This window comes from Urocitellus parryii, chromosome 1 (genome assembly GCF_045843805.1).
Source record: "Urocitellus parryii isolate mUroPar1 chromosome 1, mUroPar1.hap1, whole genome shotgun sequence".
Lineage (NCBI taxonomy): Eukaryota > Metazoa > Chordata > Mammalia > Rodentia > Sciuridae > Urocitellus > Urocitellus parryii.
This window is the reverse complement of record NC_135531.1, coordinates 226,620,072-226,641,697: the sequence shown is the minus strand read 5'-3', so window position 1 is coordinate 226,641,697 and position 21,626 is coordinate 226,620,072. Positions and strand designations below refer to the sequence as shown.

Sequence of the window (21,626 nt, the reverse complement as noted above, 5' to 3'; positions counted from 1 at the left end):
CTCCCAGCTAGATTTAGGCCAGCTTTTTTTTTTTTTTTAATGGTGCTGGGGATTGAACCAGGGCCTTGTGCATGAGAGGCAAGCACTGTATCAACTGAGCTATGTCCCCAGCTCTTATGAGTAGTGACGGTTGGGGTGAAAACCATGTCTCCTTTATCATTTTTATACCATGTAACACCAGAGAGGTTTCTCCTTCAGAATCAAAGCTGGATTACCCAGTAGACAGTGGACACTTAAGGCACAAGCAGAACCCCCCTCCTCTTACCTGCTCCCACCTTAATCGAGGTCATGTGGGAACTTTTCTCCATTAAGACCAGGCTCTCTAGGGCAATAGGACAGAACTGAAAGTAACCCTGTGTTTTAGGAGGTAATCTTCTTGTCTGAAGACTTGAATACAAACACCTACTTCATAGACCTCTGTACTTGCTGAGAATTATTCCACTTCTGACAGTTTCTTATAAATATCTGCCCTGTCTGGGTACAGTGGCCAGGCACTTCAGAACAAACCATGAATGTTGTGGCAGGGAGAAATTCTGGAAAATAGGTGAGGAGGGGACCTTCTCGAGGTCCCTTGATTCACTGGACAAAAGCAAATTATGCTCGAATCTGTTAGAATGGCTCTTATCAAAAAGATAAGTGTTGAGGAATCTGTGAATAGAAAACCCTGATCACTGTTAGTGGGAAACTAAGTTAGTACAGCTGTTATCATCAGTGTCCAGTTGGGGTCCAGGGCCTTGGTGTCCTGAACAAAGAATTGAGCAAGACACACAGAAGTAACAGGCAAAGTACAGATTTATTGAAGGTGGAGGTGAAAGCAGCTTTGGAAGGTAGAGCAGAGTGGGCGGAGCAAGGGGTTGGACGGCTGAGCTGTGAGGCATTCTCTTCCCTGTAAGGCCTGGATTGAAGACCTTACCCGGTTTGCTCCATTGGTTACCTTATGATACCTGATCAGAATATTTTCCAATCTTTCCTCCCATTGGTTACTTTAGAAAACCTAATTAGAATACTACCCACTATATCCGCATTGGTCATTTTAAAATATCGACCCTGTGGCAGAAGTTGTTATGGTGGGAATTGTCATGGTAGTGGGACTCACTGTAAACAGGGACATGATTCATCTCCTTGTCTTGTCCTCCAGCTGCTTCTTTCTTATACCTTATCTCTGCCATCTTAGTGTCCCTAAACTCCACCCAATGTAGCCATTATGGAAAACAGTATGGAGGACCCTCAAATTTAAAAAATAGAACTACCATCTTATCTTTGTCCATTTTCTGCTGCTATCCCAGGATACTACAGGCCAGATAACTTATGAACAAACAAACAAACAAAATTTGTTGGGCTCACAGTTCCGTCTGGGAAGTTCAAGAGCTACAAGAAATTGGACTAAACTCATTTGGACTAAACTCATTATCTTTATCAAGAACTCACTTTTAGAGCTGGGCGCAGTGCCACATGCCTGTAATCCCAGTGGCTTGAGAGCTGAGGCAGGAGGATTGATAGTTCAAAGGCAGCCTCAGCAATTTAGCAAGACCTTAAGCAACTCAGTGAGTGAGACACTGTGTCTAAATAAAAATATAAAAAAGAGCTGGGGAAATGGCTCAATTGTTAAGCACCTCTGGGTTCAATCCCTGGTGTGTGTGTGTATATATATCTACTTTTGCAATATTTACTTCACTCTTACAATAATAGCATGCATTCATTCATTCACAGAGTCTTCAAATCTAATCTCTCTTAAAGGTCCCACTGTGGGGGCTGGGGATGTGGCTCAAGCGGTAGCGCGCTTGCCTGGCTTGCATGCAGCCCGGGTTCGATCCTCAGCACCACATACAAAGATGTTGTGTCCGCCGAAAACTAAAAAAAAAAAAAAAAACTAAAAAAAAAAAAAAGGTCCCACTGTGTGTGTGTGTGTGTGTGTGTGTGTGTGTGTGTGTGTGTCTGGGTTTTAACCTAGGGCCTTGGAGTTGCTAGGCAGGTGCTCTGCCACTGAGCCACATCCTCAGCAATGTCCCATCTCTTAATACTCTTACAGTGGCAATAAACTTTCAACATGAGTTTTGGAGGGGACATTCAAAACCTAGCACATGTGATCCTATAATTACACTACTAGGAACATTCCCAAAGGAAATGAAATAAGCATGTTGAAGAGACATCTGCATTACCATATCCACTGCAACACTATTCACAATAGCCAAGACTTGAAATCAAGTATCCATCAACAGATAAATGAAAAAAGAAAATATGATACATATATACAATGGAATTCTATTTAGCCTTCAAAAAAGAAGGAAATCCTGTCATTTGTAACAAAATGAATGAAGCTGGAGGACATATGCTAAGTGAAATAAGCCAAGCACAGAAAGACAAATACTGTATAATCTCATTTATGTGTGGAATTAAAAAAGTTGATCTCAGGAACAGAGAGAATGGAGGCTGCCAAGGGGCTGGGGCAGGAGGGAGTGAGGAGATGCAAGCCAAGAATACAAAATTTCAGTTGGAAGGAATAAATTTAAGAGATCTATTGTACAACATGATGAATATAGTTAAATGTAATTTATCATATACTTGAAAATTGCTAAAACAGTAGATGTTAAGTGTCCTTAACCAAATATATAACCAAATATATATATATATATATATATATATATATATATATATATATATATATGATAATACATATGTTGATTAGCTCAATTTAGCCATTCTGCGATATAGACACATTCTGAAACATCCTGTTGTACATCATAATATATACAATTTTGGCCAATTTACAAAAAGAAGGGCTGGGATTGTGGCTCAGCAGTAGCGCGCTTGCTTAGCACGGGTTGGATTCTCAGTGCCACATAAAAATAAAGGCATTGTGTTGTGTCCATCTACCAAAAAAAAAAAAAAAAAAAGATTCTCTCTCTCTTTAAAAAAAAAAAAAAAAGAAGAAGAAGCAAGGAGCTGGGGTTGTGGCTCAGTGGTAGAGCACTTGCCTAGCATGTGTGAGGCACTGGGTTCAATCCTCAGCACCACATAAAAATAAATAAATAAAATAAAAGTACATTGACAACTAAAAAAAAAAAAAGAAGCAAACTCTGTTTACCATCTGTGAACTAGGGCTTCTTCTTGCCTCAAGTTTTTTCCTTTTTGTTTATTTTTTTCTTTAATGTAAAGCTTTTGCTATTTTAAAACATTTTCATTTATTTAAAAAAAAAAAAAGATGCCTAGGGTTGTGTCTCAGAGATAGAGCGCTTGCCTAGCATGAGTGAGGCACTGGGTTCAATCCTTGGAACCACATAAAAATAAAAACAAATAAAATAAAAGCATTGTGTCCATCTACAATTAAAAAAAATTTTTTTTAAAGAGAGAGAGAGAGAGAGGGGAAGACATTTTTTGTTTGTTTGTTTGTTTTCCAGGGGTTGAACTCAAGAGCACTTGACACTGAGTCATATCCCCAGCCCTATTTTGTATTTTGTTTAGAGACAGGATCTCACTGAGTTGCTTAGCGCCTCAGTTTTGCTGAGGCTGGCTGGCTTTGATCTCATGATCTTCTGTCTCAGCCTCCCAAGCCGCTGGGGAAGAAGACTTTTAAATATTTCTGGTTCTTTCTAATAACTTTCATTCCTGACCCATCTCCCATCCCCCAAGATGTGGGAGCCCAGGATCCTATTCCTTGCTGGAGGGAGCCTGAGCCCAGGTGGACTTGATGGTAGGGATGCTCACAGTGGGCTAGCACTCCCTATTCTGTACTGCACTAAGCCATTAAAAGAGAGGATTTGGAGGTTTTGGAGCCAAGTTGTATTAAAAGATATATACTTTTTAAATGATGGCTATTAATATCTTTGGAATTTTTTTTCTTGGAGGTTGATGGCAAACTGAATTTGGCAGCTTTCAGGGCAGTGTGCTTTTGAACTTGTCTTCAATTCTTTTTTTTTTTTTTTTTTTAATCCGCTAAAGCTTGGGACTGTGAAGACTCAGGGGTATTTCCTCATTAGAAAGAGAGGATTGTGGATCTATGATGGGATCGCAGTGCTATAGGACTTGGAAGACTCACGCAGGGCTGCCTTGAGCAGGAACATGCAGTGGTCACAGCTGAGCTCCACCAAACCAAACATGAAAACAACATTCTTAAGGCAGAAAAAAATGAGAACGATTCACATCCCTGAGTATGAAGACGTCATTAAAAGACAAATGAAAAAGTGGGAAAAATATTTGAAACACATTGAGAGATAAAATTTAATGTCACTTCAATAAGAGAATGATGAATGCCTCAATAGAAGTCTAGATAAAGGGTACCGAAGAGTTATTCACAGTGTGATACAAATGGAACTAACCATATAAAAATGTTCAGTCTTGGCTGGGGATATAGCTCAGTTGGTAGAGTGCCTAGCACGCACAAGGCCCTGGGTTCAATCCCCAGCACCACCAAAAAAAAGAAGTCCACTCTAACTAGAAATCAAAGAAATGTAACATAAAACCAACTCAAAAACATTTTGATGGTCAAACTGGCAGACTAAAAATAAAAATAAAGTTGGTGAATAGGTGGAGAAATGAGTACTTGTATAAATTGCTTGAGTGTATTGAACTGGTGACTTTGGAAAGCAAGTTGGCAATGCATATCAGAAACCTTAAAATTAGCCAAGAAAGATGGTGTATACCTGTAATCCCAGCAACTCAGGAGGCTGAGGCAGGAGGATCAAAAGTTCCAAGACAGCCTCAGCAATATAGGGAGACCCTAGCGGAGCGCAGTAGTGCACACCTGTAATCCCAGCAGTTTGGGAGGTTGAGACAGAAGGATTGAGGGTTCAAAGACAGCCTCAGCAACTGTGAGGGGCTAAGCAACTCAGTGAGACCCTGTCTCTAAATAAAATACAAAATAGGGCTGGGGATGTGGCTCAGTGGCCACGTGCCCCTGAGTTTAATACCTGGTAATACCCCGCCCCCCAAGTATATATATTGAGATCCTACCAAAAAAAAAAAAAAAAATTAAAAAGAGTTGGGGCTGGGGATGTGGCTCAAGCGGTAGCGCACTCGCCTGGCACGTGTGCGGCCCGGGTTCGATCCTCAGAACCACATACAGACAAAGATGTTGTGTCTGCCGAAAACTAAAAAATAAATGTCAAAAAAAAAAAAAAAAAAAAACAAAAAAACTCTCTCTCTCTTTAAAAAAAAAAAAAAGAGTTGGAAATGTCAGTGGTAAAATATCCCTGGGTTCAATCCCCAGTGCCACAAAAAAATTAATGAATTAAAAAAACAGAATTATTTTATTATAATTTTGTGTCCCCTTTGATATAGCAATTCCATTTAAAGGAATTTAATCTTAAGAAATTATCATGAATCTATGCAAATATTCATCTACAAAGATGTTAAGTAATACACCCATACTATGAAATTTTTTAAAAGCATTTTCTTTTTTTTAATATTTTTTTAGATTGTTGATGGACATTTATTTTATACATTTATTTTATTCATTTATTTTTATGTGGGGCTGAGGATCCAACCCCATGCCTCACACATGCTAAGCAAGTGCTCTACCACTGAGCCACAACTCCAGCCCCCATACTATGAAATTTTATACAAACATTAAAAGTGATGTCAGAGATGTTTAATTATGTGAAAGGATATCCATGATATATATTTTAAAGTTAATTAAAATGAGTTCGATCCTCAGCACCACATACAAACAAAGATGTTGTGTCCGCCGAAAACTAAAAAATAAATATTAAAATTCTCTCTGTCTCTCTCTCTCCCTCTCTCTTTTTTTTTTTTTTTTTTTTTTTTAAGAGAGTGAGAGGGGAGAGAGAGAGAGAGAGAGAGAGAGAGAATTTTTAACATTTATTTTTTAGTTCTCGGCGGACACAACATCTTTGTTGGTATGCGGTGCTGAGGATCGAACCCGGGCCGCACGCATGCCAGGCGAGCGCGCTACCACTTGAGCCATATCCCCAGCCCTCTCTCCCTCTCTCTTAAAAAAAAAATTTAAAAAAAAAATAAAATGAGCACATACATTGTATAATACAACCTTTTTTTTTTTTTTTTTTTTTTTAAATATTTATTTATTAGTTATTGGCGGACACAACATCTTTGTTTGTATGTGGTGCTGGAGGATCGAACCCGGGCTGCACGCATGCCAGGCGAGCGCGCTACCGCTTGAGCCACATCCCCAGCCCCTAATACAACCTTTTCAAAAGAAAATATTATGGGCTGGGGATGTGGCTCAAGCAGTAGCGCGCTCGCCTGGCATGCGTGCCACCCGGGTTCGATCCTCAGCACCACATACCAACAAAGATGTTGTGTCCGCCGAGAACTAAGAAAAAAAATAAATAAATGTTAAAATTCTCTCTCTCTCTCAATCTCTCTCTAAAAAAAAGAAAATATTATGGGACTGAGGCTGTGGCTCAGCAGTAGAGCGTTTGCCTAGCATGTTTGAGGCCCAGGGTTTTATCTTTAGCAACACATAAAAAAAGTAAATGAATAAAATAAAAGTACTGTGTCCAACTACAACTACAAATTAAGTATTTTTTTTTTAATGTTATGTATAGAAAAAAGACTAAAGTCTCATGGCTTCAAAAGTAAATTGGAAAACAAGCTCTGTCATTTTCAAAGTTTAAATAACACTTTTTAAAACTTGAAGCAATTTTTTCCTGTCATTCTAGCTACTTGGGAGACTGAAGCAGGAGGATCATAAGTTCAAAGTTAGTCTGGCCAACTTAGTAAAACCCTGACTCAAAATAAAATGAAAAGGGCTAGGGCTATAGTTCAGCGGTAGAGCTTCCCTAGGTTCAGTCCCCAGAACCATAAGAAAAAAAATAATTTAAAAAAATTTGGTGCAATTTTGATTATGCCCGTTTTGGAACAGTAATGTGGAAACTGTATCTAGAATCAGAAAAAAGACATTAATGGAAAAACTGGTAAAATCCAAAGTGTGCAGTTTAGTGGATTTCTTGGTTCTGACCAATGTACCATGGTGATGTACACAGTGAGGCAACTAACTACATGGGTTTGCCTGGTAAAGGGCTTTCTCAGGATGTGGGGCTTTGAGTGCTAAAACCAGGACGGTCTAGGCAAACTGGGACAATTGGTCAGTCTATGCTGAGGGAATCTGGGTTAGAGATACACAGACACTCTATTTCTATTATCTTTGTAATTTTTTTTAATCTAATACATTTCAAGATAAAAAGTTTATTAAAAATAAATCAATTAGGGCTGGGGCTATGGTTCAGCAGTAGCACCTTTACCTGGCATGAGTGAGGCACTGGGTTCGATTCTCAGCATTGCATGTAAATAAATAAAATAAAGGTTTATCAACAGCTAAAAAAATATACTATAAATAAATAAAACAAGTTAGGAACAGCGACTAATAATAAGTAACAGGGCTAAAAAAGTTAAATATCCATCTATTAAAATTTATAGATTGATAAAATTCAAATTTATTTTTTTTTATTTTTATTTTTTTTTATAAATTAGTTTACTTTTATTTTTTTTTTTTTAAGAGAGAGAGAGATAGAGATAATATTTATTTTTTAGTTTTCGGCAGACACAACATCTTTGTTTGTATGTGGTGCTGAGGATCGAACCCCGGGCCGCGCGTATGCCAGGTGAGCGCGCTACCGCTTGAGCCACATCCCCAGCCCTCAAATTTATTGACATCCAACTATGTGCAAAATTTTCTGCTGATCCCTGCCTCATGTGAACCACCCAGATGCAAGCAAATATACGCTGCTCTTCTCTTTTCTGTTACATTGTCAGAGATATACATGCATATTTGTGGGGCGCTCTCTGGTTTTGTTCATTTGACCTTTTATGCATTAGCTTTTAGCATATATTAAACAAGCTTTTTTTTTTTTTTTAAGTTTTTGCTTCTGTCCATTCCACTTCTTTACTTACTTTCAAAACATTCATTTCTAAGCCTGTTTGTATGCTTTTATCTCCTCAAAAAAGTTTCTACAAGTAAACAGCCAGTGTTAAACTTTCTGGGGAGAAAACCTGCACCCACCCTACCTAGGCTGTTCTCACAGAGCCTTTTCCTTTAAGTCCTCTACTAGGGTTTTTTTTTTTTTTTTTTTTTTTTTGTATCAGGAACTCAGGGACACTCCGTTTTTTTAATTTTCAGATAGGATCTTGCTAAGTTGCTGAGGCTAGCTTTGAACTTGGGATCCCTCTACCTCAGCCTTCCGAGTACCTGAGATTACAGGGATTACTGATGCCAGGGATTTCCACCATCCCAGCACATGATTTAGTTTAAAAGGAGTCGCACAGATTCTCATACCTATTTGACTGATGTGAAATAACTTCTGGGTCTCATAATAAGTATCAGCTAGGGGAAGACATGAACCAATTCCTTGGGCTTTGAAATAAAATTCTATGAAAAGATATTACTCAAGCAACTAATCTAGAAGTTAGGTAAGTATGGCATAGGGATGAACTACTTAAGTCGATTAAACATTGATTTTCATATCAAAGTGTGGAATAGTTTGGAATGGATGGGTTACAAAGCTCCAGAGATGAATATTAGGACCAATTTTATTCATTTTATGTGTCAGTGACTTGGAAGAAGAAACGTGCGGTAAGCTTGTTGTACAAAACAAGAGGGAGGGTCAGTCAATACAAAGAAGAAATGAAATGACTTGTAGACGAGGAACATAAGCAGATAAGTGGCTTATTCAGTCCAGTGTGGAGGAAATATAAAGTAGAAAGATTATCTCAGGAACGTGAAGTCAGAATGTTTAAAATAGTAAAAAAGGAAAAACTTACGAGATGAGTAAATAAGTATGCTGTAAATAAAATAATTTAAATGCTATGAGTAGGGCAAAAATATTGACTATAGAATTTAAAGAAATATATCTTTGGTAAACTATACTAAGAAAACAACTCAGAGGAATACATATATAATTAGAGCAAAAATGAAGACATGTTCTGCCAAAGATGATCAAACCCTTAAATTATGAGGAGCCTACTACTACCAGAAATCTCTTAAGTGATGGAGTCACCTAATTTATTATGTTTTGTAAATAAATATGTATTATATTTATTTTATATATATCAAATGGTACCTAATAAGAACATTTAAACATTTCCTTATAAATTTTAAATAATTTGTTCAATTTTTTAAAATATTTATTTTTAGTTTTAGGTAGACACAATATCTTTATTTTATTTTTACGTGGTACTGAGTATCGAACCCAGTGCCTCACGCATGCTAGGCAAGCATGCTACCACTTGAGCCACATCCCCAGCCCAATAATTTGTTCAATTTAAAAATATATATATTTTATTAGTTGTTAATAGATCTTTATTTATTTATATGTGATGCTGAGCACCGAACCCAGTGCCTCACACATGCTAGGCAAGCGCTCTACCACTGAGCTATACTCCCAGACCAATTTGTTCAATTTTGTCACTAGTTTTGTGGCCCCTTTACAATCAACAGGTCATATAGCTGTTTCTCTATTAACATAAAAAGTCTGAAACATGAGTCCTAAAAGAACAAATCCATGGCTTTTTTGAAATCGATGAGTTGTTCAATAGGCTTTTGTTGATTGTCTTCTATTTGCTCAACAATGTAGAAATGTTTCTTGATCTCGTTCATTAAATAATATGACTTTTTTTTTGGGGGGGGGGGAACAGTACTGGGATTGATCTCAGGGGCACTGGATCACTGACTGAGCCACATCCCCAGCCCTATTTTGTATTTTTTATTTAGAGACAGGGTCTCACTGAGTTGCTTAGTGCCTCACTTTTGCTGAGGCTGGTTTTGAACTTGCAATCCTCCTGCCTCAGCCTTGGAGCCAAGGGGAACACAGGCCTTCCCCACTGTGCCCAGCTAACATGACTCTTTTGCCAAAGCATAACAAACCCATATTTTCCTTTAATGTCTGAAATTCAAGTAAGCCAAATGTCATAGCTTATATATATATATATATATATATATATATATATATATATATATATATATATATATAAAGAAGTCTCTGAGGGACAAAGCAATTGCTGTTTTGTTTTCAAAGCATACCTCTCTCTTTCCTTGAAATTCACTTCTTAAGAATCAGAGGAGAAACAAAACAAAACACAGGAAACCAAAACAACAACAAAGAGAACCACAGAGGAGTAAGGTATTTTGCTTGTGCAAAGTGCTTATCAGTCAATTGTGGCTGACATGCTAAGTCATGAATTAAGTGTACCTTTGAGGGGTGTGCTGGAAGTGTAACGGGAAATTAAAGAGGAAGGAATTACTAATAGCTGAAAGCAAAGGCTTTATGGAAAGAGGCTATGACTCCAATTGAAACTTTAAGGCTCCTTAAAATTTGCAGGAGCGCAGGGGAGAGGGAAAGCCAATCCTGGTGGCAGACAGTGATCAACTGTGGGACAAGTGGGAGTTGCAGGAGATGTCCTTGTATTGGAATCACTAACGTTTTGAGCTAGGGAAAGGAAGGTTACTATGATAACAGATAGAACACAGAGGGGCAGGAAAGCCTGGAGTCCTGTCTACTAGGGCTGCGAAAGTCTCCGCAGGGCAAAGCATGCTCTGATGCCTTCCAGGAGGAGCTGACTGATGTCAGGGATTTCTGAATTCAGAGGGCAGTGTTTTGGCAATGGATCTGATATATTTTAGACTTTGTTATTTCTCTTCTCATTATTGGAAGTTGTGAATGTTTATATTTTGTTTCTTACATAAATTGTCTGCTTTTTGAGGGTAGGACCCATGCAGTGTCTTGCAGATTGGGGTTCAGTAAGTTTTTCGGTTTAATCTGAGAGAGACTGTGCAGGAAAACTTGACGGCACTTGGTAACTGGCTGTCCGTGGGAGAGGCAGGGAGAGATGTGTCAAAGGTCATTTAATGACCTGGCTTCTGAGAGAATGACGGCATCACTGTCTGAAAAAGAGCGTCCAAAGGGAGGGCAGAGCAGGTAAGTTATGAGTTCAGCGTTGAACATTGGGAGTTTGAGGCAAAGTGAGACAGTCTAGAGGAATTTATGGTGCTTAAGGGTGTGGAACAGGATCTCAGATGACAGAAGACAACTAAAGATAAAGTTTGAGTTTATTTTTTTCAATACTGAGGATTTTGGTGCTCAAAGGTGTTCTATCATTGAGCTACATTGCCCACTCCTTTTATACTTTTTATTTTGAGACAGGTTCTCACTAAATTGCTGAGGCTGGCCTTAAACTTGGACCCCTCCTGCCTCAGCCTTCTGCGTATCTGTGATTACAGGTGTGCACCACCACACCTGGTTTTGTAGGCTTATCTGGAAGCTCAACATTCCTGCAATTCCAGTCCGCCTCTCTAAACTCAAACCTGCAGGGACTTGAAAGGCTGAGGCAGGAAGATCGCAAGTTTGAGTCCAGCTTGGGAAATTTAGTGAGAATTTTAGCAACTCTGTAAGACCTTGTTTCAAAATAAAATAAAAGCCGGGCTTGGTGACCCACGCCTGTAATCTCAGCAGCTCAGGAGGCTGAGGCAGGAGGATCATGAGTTCAAAGCCAGCCTTAGCAAAAGCAAGGAACTTAAGAAACTCAGTGAGACCCGTCTATAAATATAAAATAGGGCTGGGATGTGGCTCAGTGGCTGAGTGCCCCTGAGTTCAATCCTTAGTACCAAAAAAAAAAAAAAAAAAAAAGGCTGGGAATGTAGATTAGTGTAAAACGCCCTTGGGTTCAATCCCTATTCAATCCCTAATACTAAACAAACAAAAAACAAAGCAAAAATAAAACCAGAAGATGAGCCTTCAAAGGAAAGCTTAAGGCAAGGAATCAAAAATAGCCTGGAGTCATGTTCATATTTAAGGTCTGGAAGGAGAAGAGACTAAAATGGTGGCACTGTCCAATATCATAGTCATGGCCATTTATAAATAAAATGAAAACTTCCAATTCCTTAGTCACAATAGGCACATTTCAAGAGCCTGCTGGCAACATGTGGTTAGTGGCTACAGGAATGGACTAGGAAAACAGAACATTTCCATGATCAAAGCTAGTTTTTTTATGGGACAACATTGCAAAGATACGAATAATACTCATCTGAGGGAAAACCAGGAAGCAGATGATATTGAAAGGAGGAGAGCATTTTAAGGAGGAAGTGTCAAATGTTGAAATTGGGTCCAGAATTAAATTAGGAAGGGCAGAGGAAGAGAGCAAGCTGTTGAGATTTTGGGGAAAGGAAAGGAAGGAAAGAAAGAAGACAGTTGCTAGAAGCAATGGCAGCATCACATGGAGGTATTTAAAGATAAGAAACTTGTTCATGTTTGCAGATAAATGGACAGAGACCTGTCAAAATGGTAAGGGCTCCCAAATCTACACTTTGCGCTTGCCTTTTTTTTTTCTCCACCAGATGTAAAGGTATGTCTGTGGTCTGTGGGTCATTTCATGGTTGCCCTCCTAGCACCTCCAACTCAACCTGTCTAAAACCACTCTCATGATCATCCACCGGCAGCCAGTCCCATTCATGTCATTCCTTATTTCAGTTCATCTTTCCAGTTAGTAACGCTGGAACACTTAGTCATATTGAATCATTCTCTCCCTTAGCTCTCTCTGTAGGCAATTAGTTACTTGGGAATACTTGTTTTGCTACTTCTATCATGTTCTCATTTGTTACTTTTTTTTTCCTTTAAGTTTAAAATTATTATGTAGTTTCAGGCTGAGAAAGCAATATAGAGCAAATGATGATGATGATGATGAGGAGGAGGAGGAGGAGGAAGAGGTTATATTCACCCTGGCTTAAGTAAAACTTACAAATACAAACCCTCTGGAAAAACTATTTAAACCACAAATCCCATTCTATTCTTCATACCAAGGGTAGTCACCATTTTGAATATAGCATTTATCATTCCCTTGCAAGATATTGTAGTGTTACTACATGATTGTGTCTATATATAGTATAGGATACAATTTGGTATGTTTTAAAACTTCATGTAAGTGATATTATACTGTTTATCTTTTTTTTAACTTTACTTTCTTCACTTAATATTTTTTGTGTGATTTATCCATGAGAATTATCATCTCTCTTTCCACTTATTTTAAATTCCATCTACTGAATACATCACAATGTATTATCCATGGTGGGTCACATATGTCTATATGCATATTATGTATCTGTCTTTGTGTGTATTATATGTATAGAGGAGGTGATGGAATCTTTAAGAGGTGGGGCCTAGAAGGAGTTAATTAGGTCGAGGGTGCATCACCCTTGGAAGAGATTTTTTTTTTCCTTTGGGTGCTAGGGATTGAACCTGGAGATGCTCTACCACTGAGCTACACCCCCAGCACTTTTATTTTTTAAGACCAAGTCTCATTAAGTTGCCAAGGCTGGCCTTAAATTTATGATTCTCTTGCCTTTGCCTCCCAAATCACTGGATTACAGGAATATACTCCCACGACTGGCAAGATTAATGTAGTTCTTGAGAAACTTTAGTTTCCTTAAAAGCAGATATTACAAAGAAAATAGTCTGGTTCTTAAATCTGTCTTGCCATGTGACCTTTCTGCATGTAGCTGGTTCCCTTTCTTGTTCTTTGCCATGTTGTAGTTGCAGCCAGAAGACCGTCACCAGAGATTAAATAGAGGAAGCTCAATCTTGGACTCTCAGTCTCCAAAATTATGGGCTAAATAAACTTCTTTTCTTTATAGAAAATATATCTAGCTTCAATTGTTTTGTTACAGAAACACAAAATGGATGAACACTACACATGTACACACATTACATTTATGGCTTATTATTATTTTTTGTACTGGGGATTGAACCCAAGGTTGCTTTGAAATGGGGATGTGAACCACATCCCCAGCCCTTTATTTTTTGAGACAGAGTCTCACTAAATTGCTGAGGCTAGTCTCCAACTTTCCATCCTTTCTGCCCTAGCCTCCTGAGTTGCTGAAGTTACAGGTGTGCGCTACCATGCACTTATATTTTACTTTAGCTCTTGGGTTGAAATGGAGTGATAATATGATGTAGCATTTCAGGCAAAGTTAAAAAAAAATTCTGTTTCTCCAAGGCAGATAAAAATGGTATTCAATATTTTCTACAATTATATTCAATTTTCTCCCTGCCACCTCATTCTTTATTTTACCCCCTCCCTCTTACCTTTTCTAGCAAGGCTTTGGATATGGTTGGCTTTTTTTAAAAAAATATTTATTTTTTAGTTTTCGGTGGACACAAATCTTTATTTTATTTGTATGTGGTGCTGAGGATCGAACCCAGGACCTCGCACATGCCAGGTGAGCGCACTACCGCTTGAGCCATATCCCCAGCCTGGTTGGCTTTTTTGATATTAGTTGATGTCATGTGTCTGATTTATACAATCAATTAAAAGAAAGGAAAAAGTTCTATTATAACATAGAGATTGAATCATGAAATAAAGTACTAATACATTATGCTGAAGGATGTTGCTCATCATTTAAAAACATCACACACTTCAGGAGTGTCAGGTTATTTCTTATTACAAATTTACAACCATCAGAATTGCTAAACTTCTATATCCTTCCTTCTAAGACAGGTTATTAATGAGGTAGAAATATATAAGCCATTTTTTTCTTGAAATATTGGCCCAACTTAGAAATCTAATGTCAGTGGATTAAACTTCCTGGACTAACATGAAGGTGATTTCAGGAGTATTGTGGATAATTAAAAATTTTAGAATACTAAGGAATATCAATGGCCTAAATGAAGAGAATGAGATTTCTTATAAGCACATCAGTCCTTTTTGTACCATAGTAATATCCTTGGTGTGGATCTTGAATGGAAACGAGGGTCTAACTTGTATAGGGAAAGTGATCTTGAAAGAGGTGAACTATTTATTATAGGTCAAACAAATTTATCATACGGTATTTATCAGTTAATTTTGTATTTGTCATTCAATTTTCCTACAATTGTCTTGATGATTTTCTGCTCACTATTAAACATCTACATGTCAGACGTAGGTTAAAGCATTCAAAATATATGATCCCTAATACAGCATGCTTACATTCTAAGCATGTAGTGATTTTATCTACTTTATTTTTTTTGGTGCTGGGGATTAAACCCAGGGCCTCCAGCTTGTTCTCAGTATATGCTCTGCCCCTGAGATATAATCCTACCCCTTATTGTGTCTTATCTTTAATTTTTCAGATGATAGGTTGGTGGATTTTTAAGGTGATAACTTAAAAGACTTGATGTTGATTGGTGAGAGTTTTTCTTCCTCTGATAGTGATAAATCTACAATATTTATCTTGTAGGTTTGTGAGGATTAAGTTAAAGGTGTGGAATGTTTGGCATATAGTAAATACTAAAAAAAAAAAAAAATCACCTTTTAGTAGATTTAGAAACAAAGAGATATAGCTCTCAAGGTACGCTTTTGACAGAATATGGAAGATGTGAACTAACAAAGTGTTAAGTATACAGTGAATGTAAAATTGAGTATTTCTGAAATGTAATAGTGATTATGTAAGTATGAAGAACAAATTAAGATTCTTGAAAGCTAATGTGAACAGGTTAAAGATACAGGGCAAATAAAAGTAGGGTTCCAATTATAGCACTTAAGACTGCATTCATGAGATATTGGTTTAAGTTGAACTTCACAAAATTGCCACTGTTTTGACTGAAACACATAGAATATGGGCAGTTACATATGGTCCATTTGTATTTTGAGAGGGAAAAAATGCAGAAGTAGGGACTGTGAAGGAAAGGGCATAATTCTTCAGGTGTGGTCCAATTAACCAGGGTAATCTTATTTTTAATACAGAATGGCTAGGTTCATGCAGATGTAGATTAAGTTTAGTTGCCTCATTTCTTTGTAGGAAAAAGGACCACTTCAGTAAGTACCTAGATGCTTATGGGGACTTTTAACCTTCATCACAGTTCCAAAGAATTGAGAAAATTTATAAAAAAACAAAAAGGTGAGAATATTTTTTAAGAACTATTTATTCTTAAGTTTTAGGTGAACACAATATCTTTATTTTACATTTACATAGTGCTGAGGATCGAATCCAGTGCCTTATGCAAGCTAGATGAGCACTCTACCTCTGAGCCACAATCCCAGCCCAAAGGTGAGAATATTGAGTTAAGCAGACATAAAGTGACACACAGATCTCTTTATATCAACAGTGGCTACCACAGAGCTTCCTCAAATTATTTTGGAAAGAACATATAATAGCCAGGTGCAATGGTGCACGCCTATAATCCCAGTGGCTCAGGAGGTTGAGGCAGGAGGAGTTCAAAGCCAACCTCAGCAAAAGCGAGGCGCTAAGCAACTCAGTGAGATTCTGTCTCTAAATAAAATACAAAATAGGGCTAGGGATATGGGTCGGTGGCCAAGTGCCCCAAGTACAATCCCCAGTTCCAAAAAAAGAAAAAGATCAATTATACAATATTTCAAGATTTGACTACAATATTGCAATAGTTAAGAACAGTTATTTTTCAAGAGACTGTCATTTCCAGCCATTTAAAATACTCCCATGGCAATAAAGTCAAGTGTGGTCTGAGATTTTCTGAATATTAACTGTAGCAGTGAACAATATTTTTAATCTATGAATCTTTTAAGAGCATCATGTCAGAATGGTCTATAGACCAAAACAAATTTTTCATGTCATTTGTCAATTGGCATCAAAGAAGAATTTAATTCCTGTGGCCAAGTACTTTATTCTCTAAGGTAGCTGGACTAACCTTTTGCAAGAGATAATGCTCTTAGACTCCCCAAACATACCCTTACTTCTGGAAAAACATCTAAAAATACACGAAATTGCCCTTCCAGAGGAAAAGCTACCTTCTATCCAACGTATTCAGGTAAGGAGAAAGTGATAGTATTGAGATTCCCTTTCTCCCACACTCCACTGTTTTAATCTCTGTCTTCTACAAATTACCCAGTCCTTTTTTCGATTCTCCCATCATGTTATTGTAAACACTTTAAATTTTTTAAAGAGAGAGTGAGAGTGAGAGAGAGAGAGAGAGAGAGAGAGAGAATTTTTAATATTTATTTATTTTTTTTAGTTCTCGACAGACACAACATCTTTGTTGGTATGTGGTGCTGAGGATCGAACCCGGGCCGCACGCATGCCAGGCGAGCGCGCTACCGCTTGAGCCACATCCCCAGCCCCAACACTTTAAATTTTTAAGTGTAGGGCTGGGGTTGTGGCTCAACAGTAGAGTGCTCATCTAGCACACAAGAGGCCCTGGGTTCGATCCTCAGCACCACATAAAAATAAATAAATAAAATCAAGGTATTGTGTCCAACTACAACTAAAAAAATAAAGGTCCATTGACAACTAAAATATTTTTTTTTTGAAAAGAAAACTGTATTGACATTAAAAAAACCAACAACAAAAACACTCCCCAAAATTAAGTGTAAAATAGTACACCATTTGTATTATTCAAGTATTCGATGTGATTTTTTTAGTTCAATATGAAACCAAAAGAACTTAATATTAGATGAATCCTGTTCTAGGACTCAGAATTTCGAGTATTTTTTCATGGTTGTATTTTTTAGGTCAATTCCCTGAATATTTGATTTTTTGGGGGCATAATTAGCAGCCAAGTACAAGTTTCTCATCCTATGATAGGTGGCATGTATGCATGTTTTGGAAGTGAGATGCAAACTTGGTCTGTGGCAAATGGATACAGAATTTTTTTAGTTCATGCACACAGTTCAAGTGCTTAGACTTTACAACATCATTCCCTCAGCACAACCTCACTTATTACACAAAGTATAATAATCAAAATAATTGAAACTGATTTGACCCTGATTTCTAATAAAAGGCATATTGTGGGCACCGTTCCCACTTCTTGAATTTAACCTTCTTGGCAACCAAACCTAAGGATAATAGGCAGAGATGTCTCTTAGTTGGCAGAACACACAATAAAACCTAAGTATGTTCCCCAGGGTTGATAGTAAGAATGTCAAGGAAGCCAAAGAAGGAAGGAGTGTTAACCTAATCCAAACTAATGCAATTGTTGTGGGACTTTTTCAGGAGATACCTGACGTCATATGAGGATAAAGTAGCAATTTATGTGTGTGCAGCAAAATGATTGTGATTTTTTTTTTAAAGGGGATTCTGTCCCACTGAACATGTACATGCTTCATATAAAATCTACTTTGTTTTGATGCCACTGGCTAGAATTAAAGATCTCTTCCCTTGTGTGAGGTGACTTGCGATTTCTTTTTGCTTTAAATGCCTGCCTCCAGGGTGGGAGACGGTTGGAAACCTGGGTCTAAGGGGGATGGGAATGGGATGGCTCCGACTGTGAATCTGAGAGCTGCAAGTGTGAGAAAAAAAATCCTCCTCCAGCCTCGGAGGGGGTGTCTCCCCCAATACCAGCTCCCTCCCCCCGGGCTCGTGGGGCGGGTCTGGTTTGTTCAGTAGCAGCAGCGGCCGCAGCAGAACCCCGGGGCTGAGCGGCAGCGGCCTCCTGGCAGCGCGGGGAAGCGGCGGCTCCAAGACCGCGAGGCCCTGGGGAGATCCCACCGAGACTGCCGCCGGCATGGAGGAAACGTCGTGCGGAGCCAGAGCCAGCGAGGAAGGATTTCCTTCCCAGCTCAGCGCCCCTACAGGTTGGCGGGGCCTGCTCCGGGCATCAGCGAGGTGGAAGAGGCCTACGCCGTGGGCCTGGCATCGGCAGCCGGCGAGCGAGGCGGGCACAGCGGGATAACCGGCGAGCCGTAGCCGCTCTCGGGAACCTACGCCGCCACGGCCGCTCATTGTCTCTCCCCTTCCACCCGGGGGGCAAACAGGAAGCGCGCCGCTAGGCCTAGCGACGGACGGGTACCCGGACCAATGAGCATAGCCGACAGAGAGCGTGGCAGCGAATAAGCGCGGAGAAGAGGGGCGGGACTTCCGGGCGGGCTGTCACCCTCTTCCCCCCTTTTGGGCTGGAGGCTCCACCTTTTGTGTTTCCCGCACAGTCAATCAAAATAGGAAAAAAAAATCCCCGGACCGCTCCGGCCGTGTCCGCCGCCGCTTCCCGCATCCTCTCCCGCCGCCGCCGCCTTCGCTCCTCACCATGTGTAAGGCGGCGGGGAGCCCCGCCTGAGGTGCCCTAAACACACTATGACCGGTACGTAAAGCCGAGAGAGAGCAACCCTTGCTGCCGCCGCCGCTGCCGCCGACCACAGCCAGCTCGGGGCCGCCGCCGCCGCCGGCTCCCAGCCCCGAGCGTGCGACCGAGTGTCTGTGAGAGGCAGAAAGCCGCACTCCCCTCCGCCTTCTTCCCCTCCCCGCCAGCCACCGTCCAGCCCTCAAGCCCCAGCAACGCCGTCTCCCCGCCGGACCCCGGGGCAGGCGGCCCGGTCCGCCGAGAGCGCATCCCCCTGTGTGCGGGCGCGGGCGGGCGTGTGTGAGTGACTGACGGTGCGAGAGGAGCGAGCGCGAGTGAGAGCGAGCGGCGCGAAGGGAAAGGGGAGGAGAGGAGAGGAGAGGGGGCAGGGGCAGCGCGGGGAGGAGGAGGAGGAGGGAAAGAGGAGGAGGAGGGTTACAGCCGCGGCGGGCGGGGGCAGCAGCAGGAGGGGAGGAGGGAGCCGCCGCGCCGCCGCCGCCGGGGGGCGGGTGGGGGAGGGGAAGGGGCCTCGGTCGGGGCTCGGAGTAATTTCGCCGCGGCCCGCGGGCCCCCCTCCCTCTCCTCCACCCGCCTTCCTCCCCACCCCCACCCCCCCCCCCGCGCTGTGCCTGCAGCTCCCGAAAAGCCCGTGAAACAAGAGGAAATGGCTGCCTTGGACGTGGACAGCGGCGGCAGCGGCGGCGGCGGCCACGGCGAGTATATGCAGCAGCAGCAGCACGGAAACGGCGCGGTGGCGGCGGCGGCGGCGGCCCAGGTGAGGAGCGGCTGAACCCCGGCCCGGCTCCCCCCTCGCGCCGCTTTCTCCTCCCCTCGCCGCTCCCCTCCCTCCTCTCCCCTCCCCTCCCCCGCCCCGGGAGCTGCCCGCCCGAGGCGCCAACGCTCCGACCCCGCCCGCGCTCCCCCGCCCGCCGCCTTTTTGTGCGTGTGTGAGTGTGCGCGCCCTCCCGGGGTGGGTTCCGGGCGGAAGGTGGAGGCCCGGCGCGCAGCCCGCCGCCCGCCTGCCGCGGACGGGGCCGGTGTGCGTGCGAGCGGGAGGAGAGCCGAGGAGGAGGAGGAGGAGAGCGCGGGCTGGCTCGCCCGGGCGCAGCCGGCGAGGACCGAGCCGCACTTCCTGTGCGAGCGGCGGCCCGGCCCTAACCGCCACCCCCTCCCTGTCTCCCTCTCTGAACCCGCCCATCGGGGGTAGGACACTCAGCCGTCACCGCTTGCTCTGTTGGCCGCTACCTGCAGCAAGATAGGGCCGCCATCGCCGGGCGACGACGAGGAGGAGGCGGCCGCCGCAGCCGGGGCCCCAGCCGCCGCCGCCGGAGCGGTAAGTCCAGCGCGCGAGGCCCGCCCCCGCCGCGGCCCTGCGCCCGCCATCCCGGGCCTGCGCCGCGCCAGCCCCAAAGGCCTCCCCGGCGCCCGCGCGGCCGCGACACGCGCGGGTCGCGGAGCCAGGGCTTCTTTCCTGCTCTGTGCATCCCTGTTTGGATCCCAAGTAAGCACAGGCTTTCTCGAAATTGTCACTGTGGTACCTCGCTGAAAATTCTCAACAAAATGAAGTCTGAGAGGGCGGGGGTAGAGGACTCCAAAATGGATGTTTGAGCAATTCATATCTCTGCTGAAAACTCCTTCGCTGAACACTACATTTTCAAGCACAGCCTATCGGCCATAGATAGTATCAACTAAAAAGGCAGTGTGTTTAGTTTCTAGAATTTTTGAGTCTGGAGCGTTTTCTGCTGGAAGTTACTAGATCTTAAACTGATTTAAGTCGAGAAGGTTTAATTTGAACTCTTTGTATGCAGGAATGAACACAGTGCTTTTTTTAAGTGACCTTTCAAAACGGTTGAATTTTACTTTTTGCAGACTACTACAAATTTGTACTAATTTTTTCTAAGCGTGGTAAATGAAACGTCCGTTTAGCAACCGTTGAAATTAGCAGTTATTTATATAGTACTTAAGTTTTTGAAATTGAACACGAATATCAGTGTTAGAAACAAGTACAGGTGAAGAATTCTATCTTCATGCTCGTTAATGCATATCATACAGTAGAATTTGGTTGGCAAAACTTTTTTCATTGTATTAAATGACTGCTAGTCCTATAGGATGTGGTGGGTTTCTTTTGGAAGTGTTTCTAGTGTCTGGGGAATGGGGAGGAACTGGCAGTGTTAGATGATGGTGTAAGACAAAATTAGTAACACATTGTAGAGTGTTTTTTACGAATTTTATATTTGTTTGGATCGTTGCTGTTGCTTTAGTGTAACCTGTACATGTGTGCATTTGTTAAAATAGTTGAAACGCTTCTCAGTCTAATTTTTTGTGGATTATAAGAATTAATTTGTGGTGGTGGGTTTATTGATTTTTTTTTGGTACTGAAGATTGAATTCAGGGGCCCTTTTACCACCGAGCAACATACACACAACGCGCACACACACACATATATATTATATATATAAAAATTTTGAGATGGGGCCTTGTGAAGTTTCTGAGGTTGACCTCGAACTTGGGATCCTCCTGCCTCAGCTTTTCTTTTGGAGGTATTGGCCACCATGTTGGCCTGAGTTGAATGGTCAGTGTAAAAAGAAAAGTTTGATATTTGGTATAGTGAATATGTAGGCATTACAAGTTTAAGCTAATGCATTGTTAAGTTATATT

At 41.4% G+C, this 21,626-nt stretch overlaps 1 protein-coding gene across 1 annotated transcript in view; it reads left to right on the top strand.

Moving 5' to 3' along the window:
• Positions 1 to 18,394: 18,394 nt before the first annotated feature.
• Sp3 (Sp3 transcription factor) overlaps positions 18,395 to 21,626 on the top strand; it is a 53,108-nt gene continuing 49,876 nt past the window's right edge. The window contains exons 1-3 of the mRNA XM_077798836.1: positions 18,395 to 18,989; positions 19,604 to 19,743; positions 20,176 to 20,301. Coding sequence (XP_077654962.1) covers positions 18,983 to 18,989; positions 19,604 to 19,743; positions 20,176 to 20,301 — 273 coding nt within the window. The 5' untranslated portion in view covers positions 18,395 to 18,982. The remainder of the gene's footprint in view (positions 18,990 to 19,603; positions 19,744 to 20,175; positions 20,302 to 21,626) is intronic.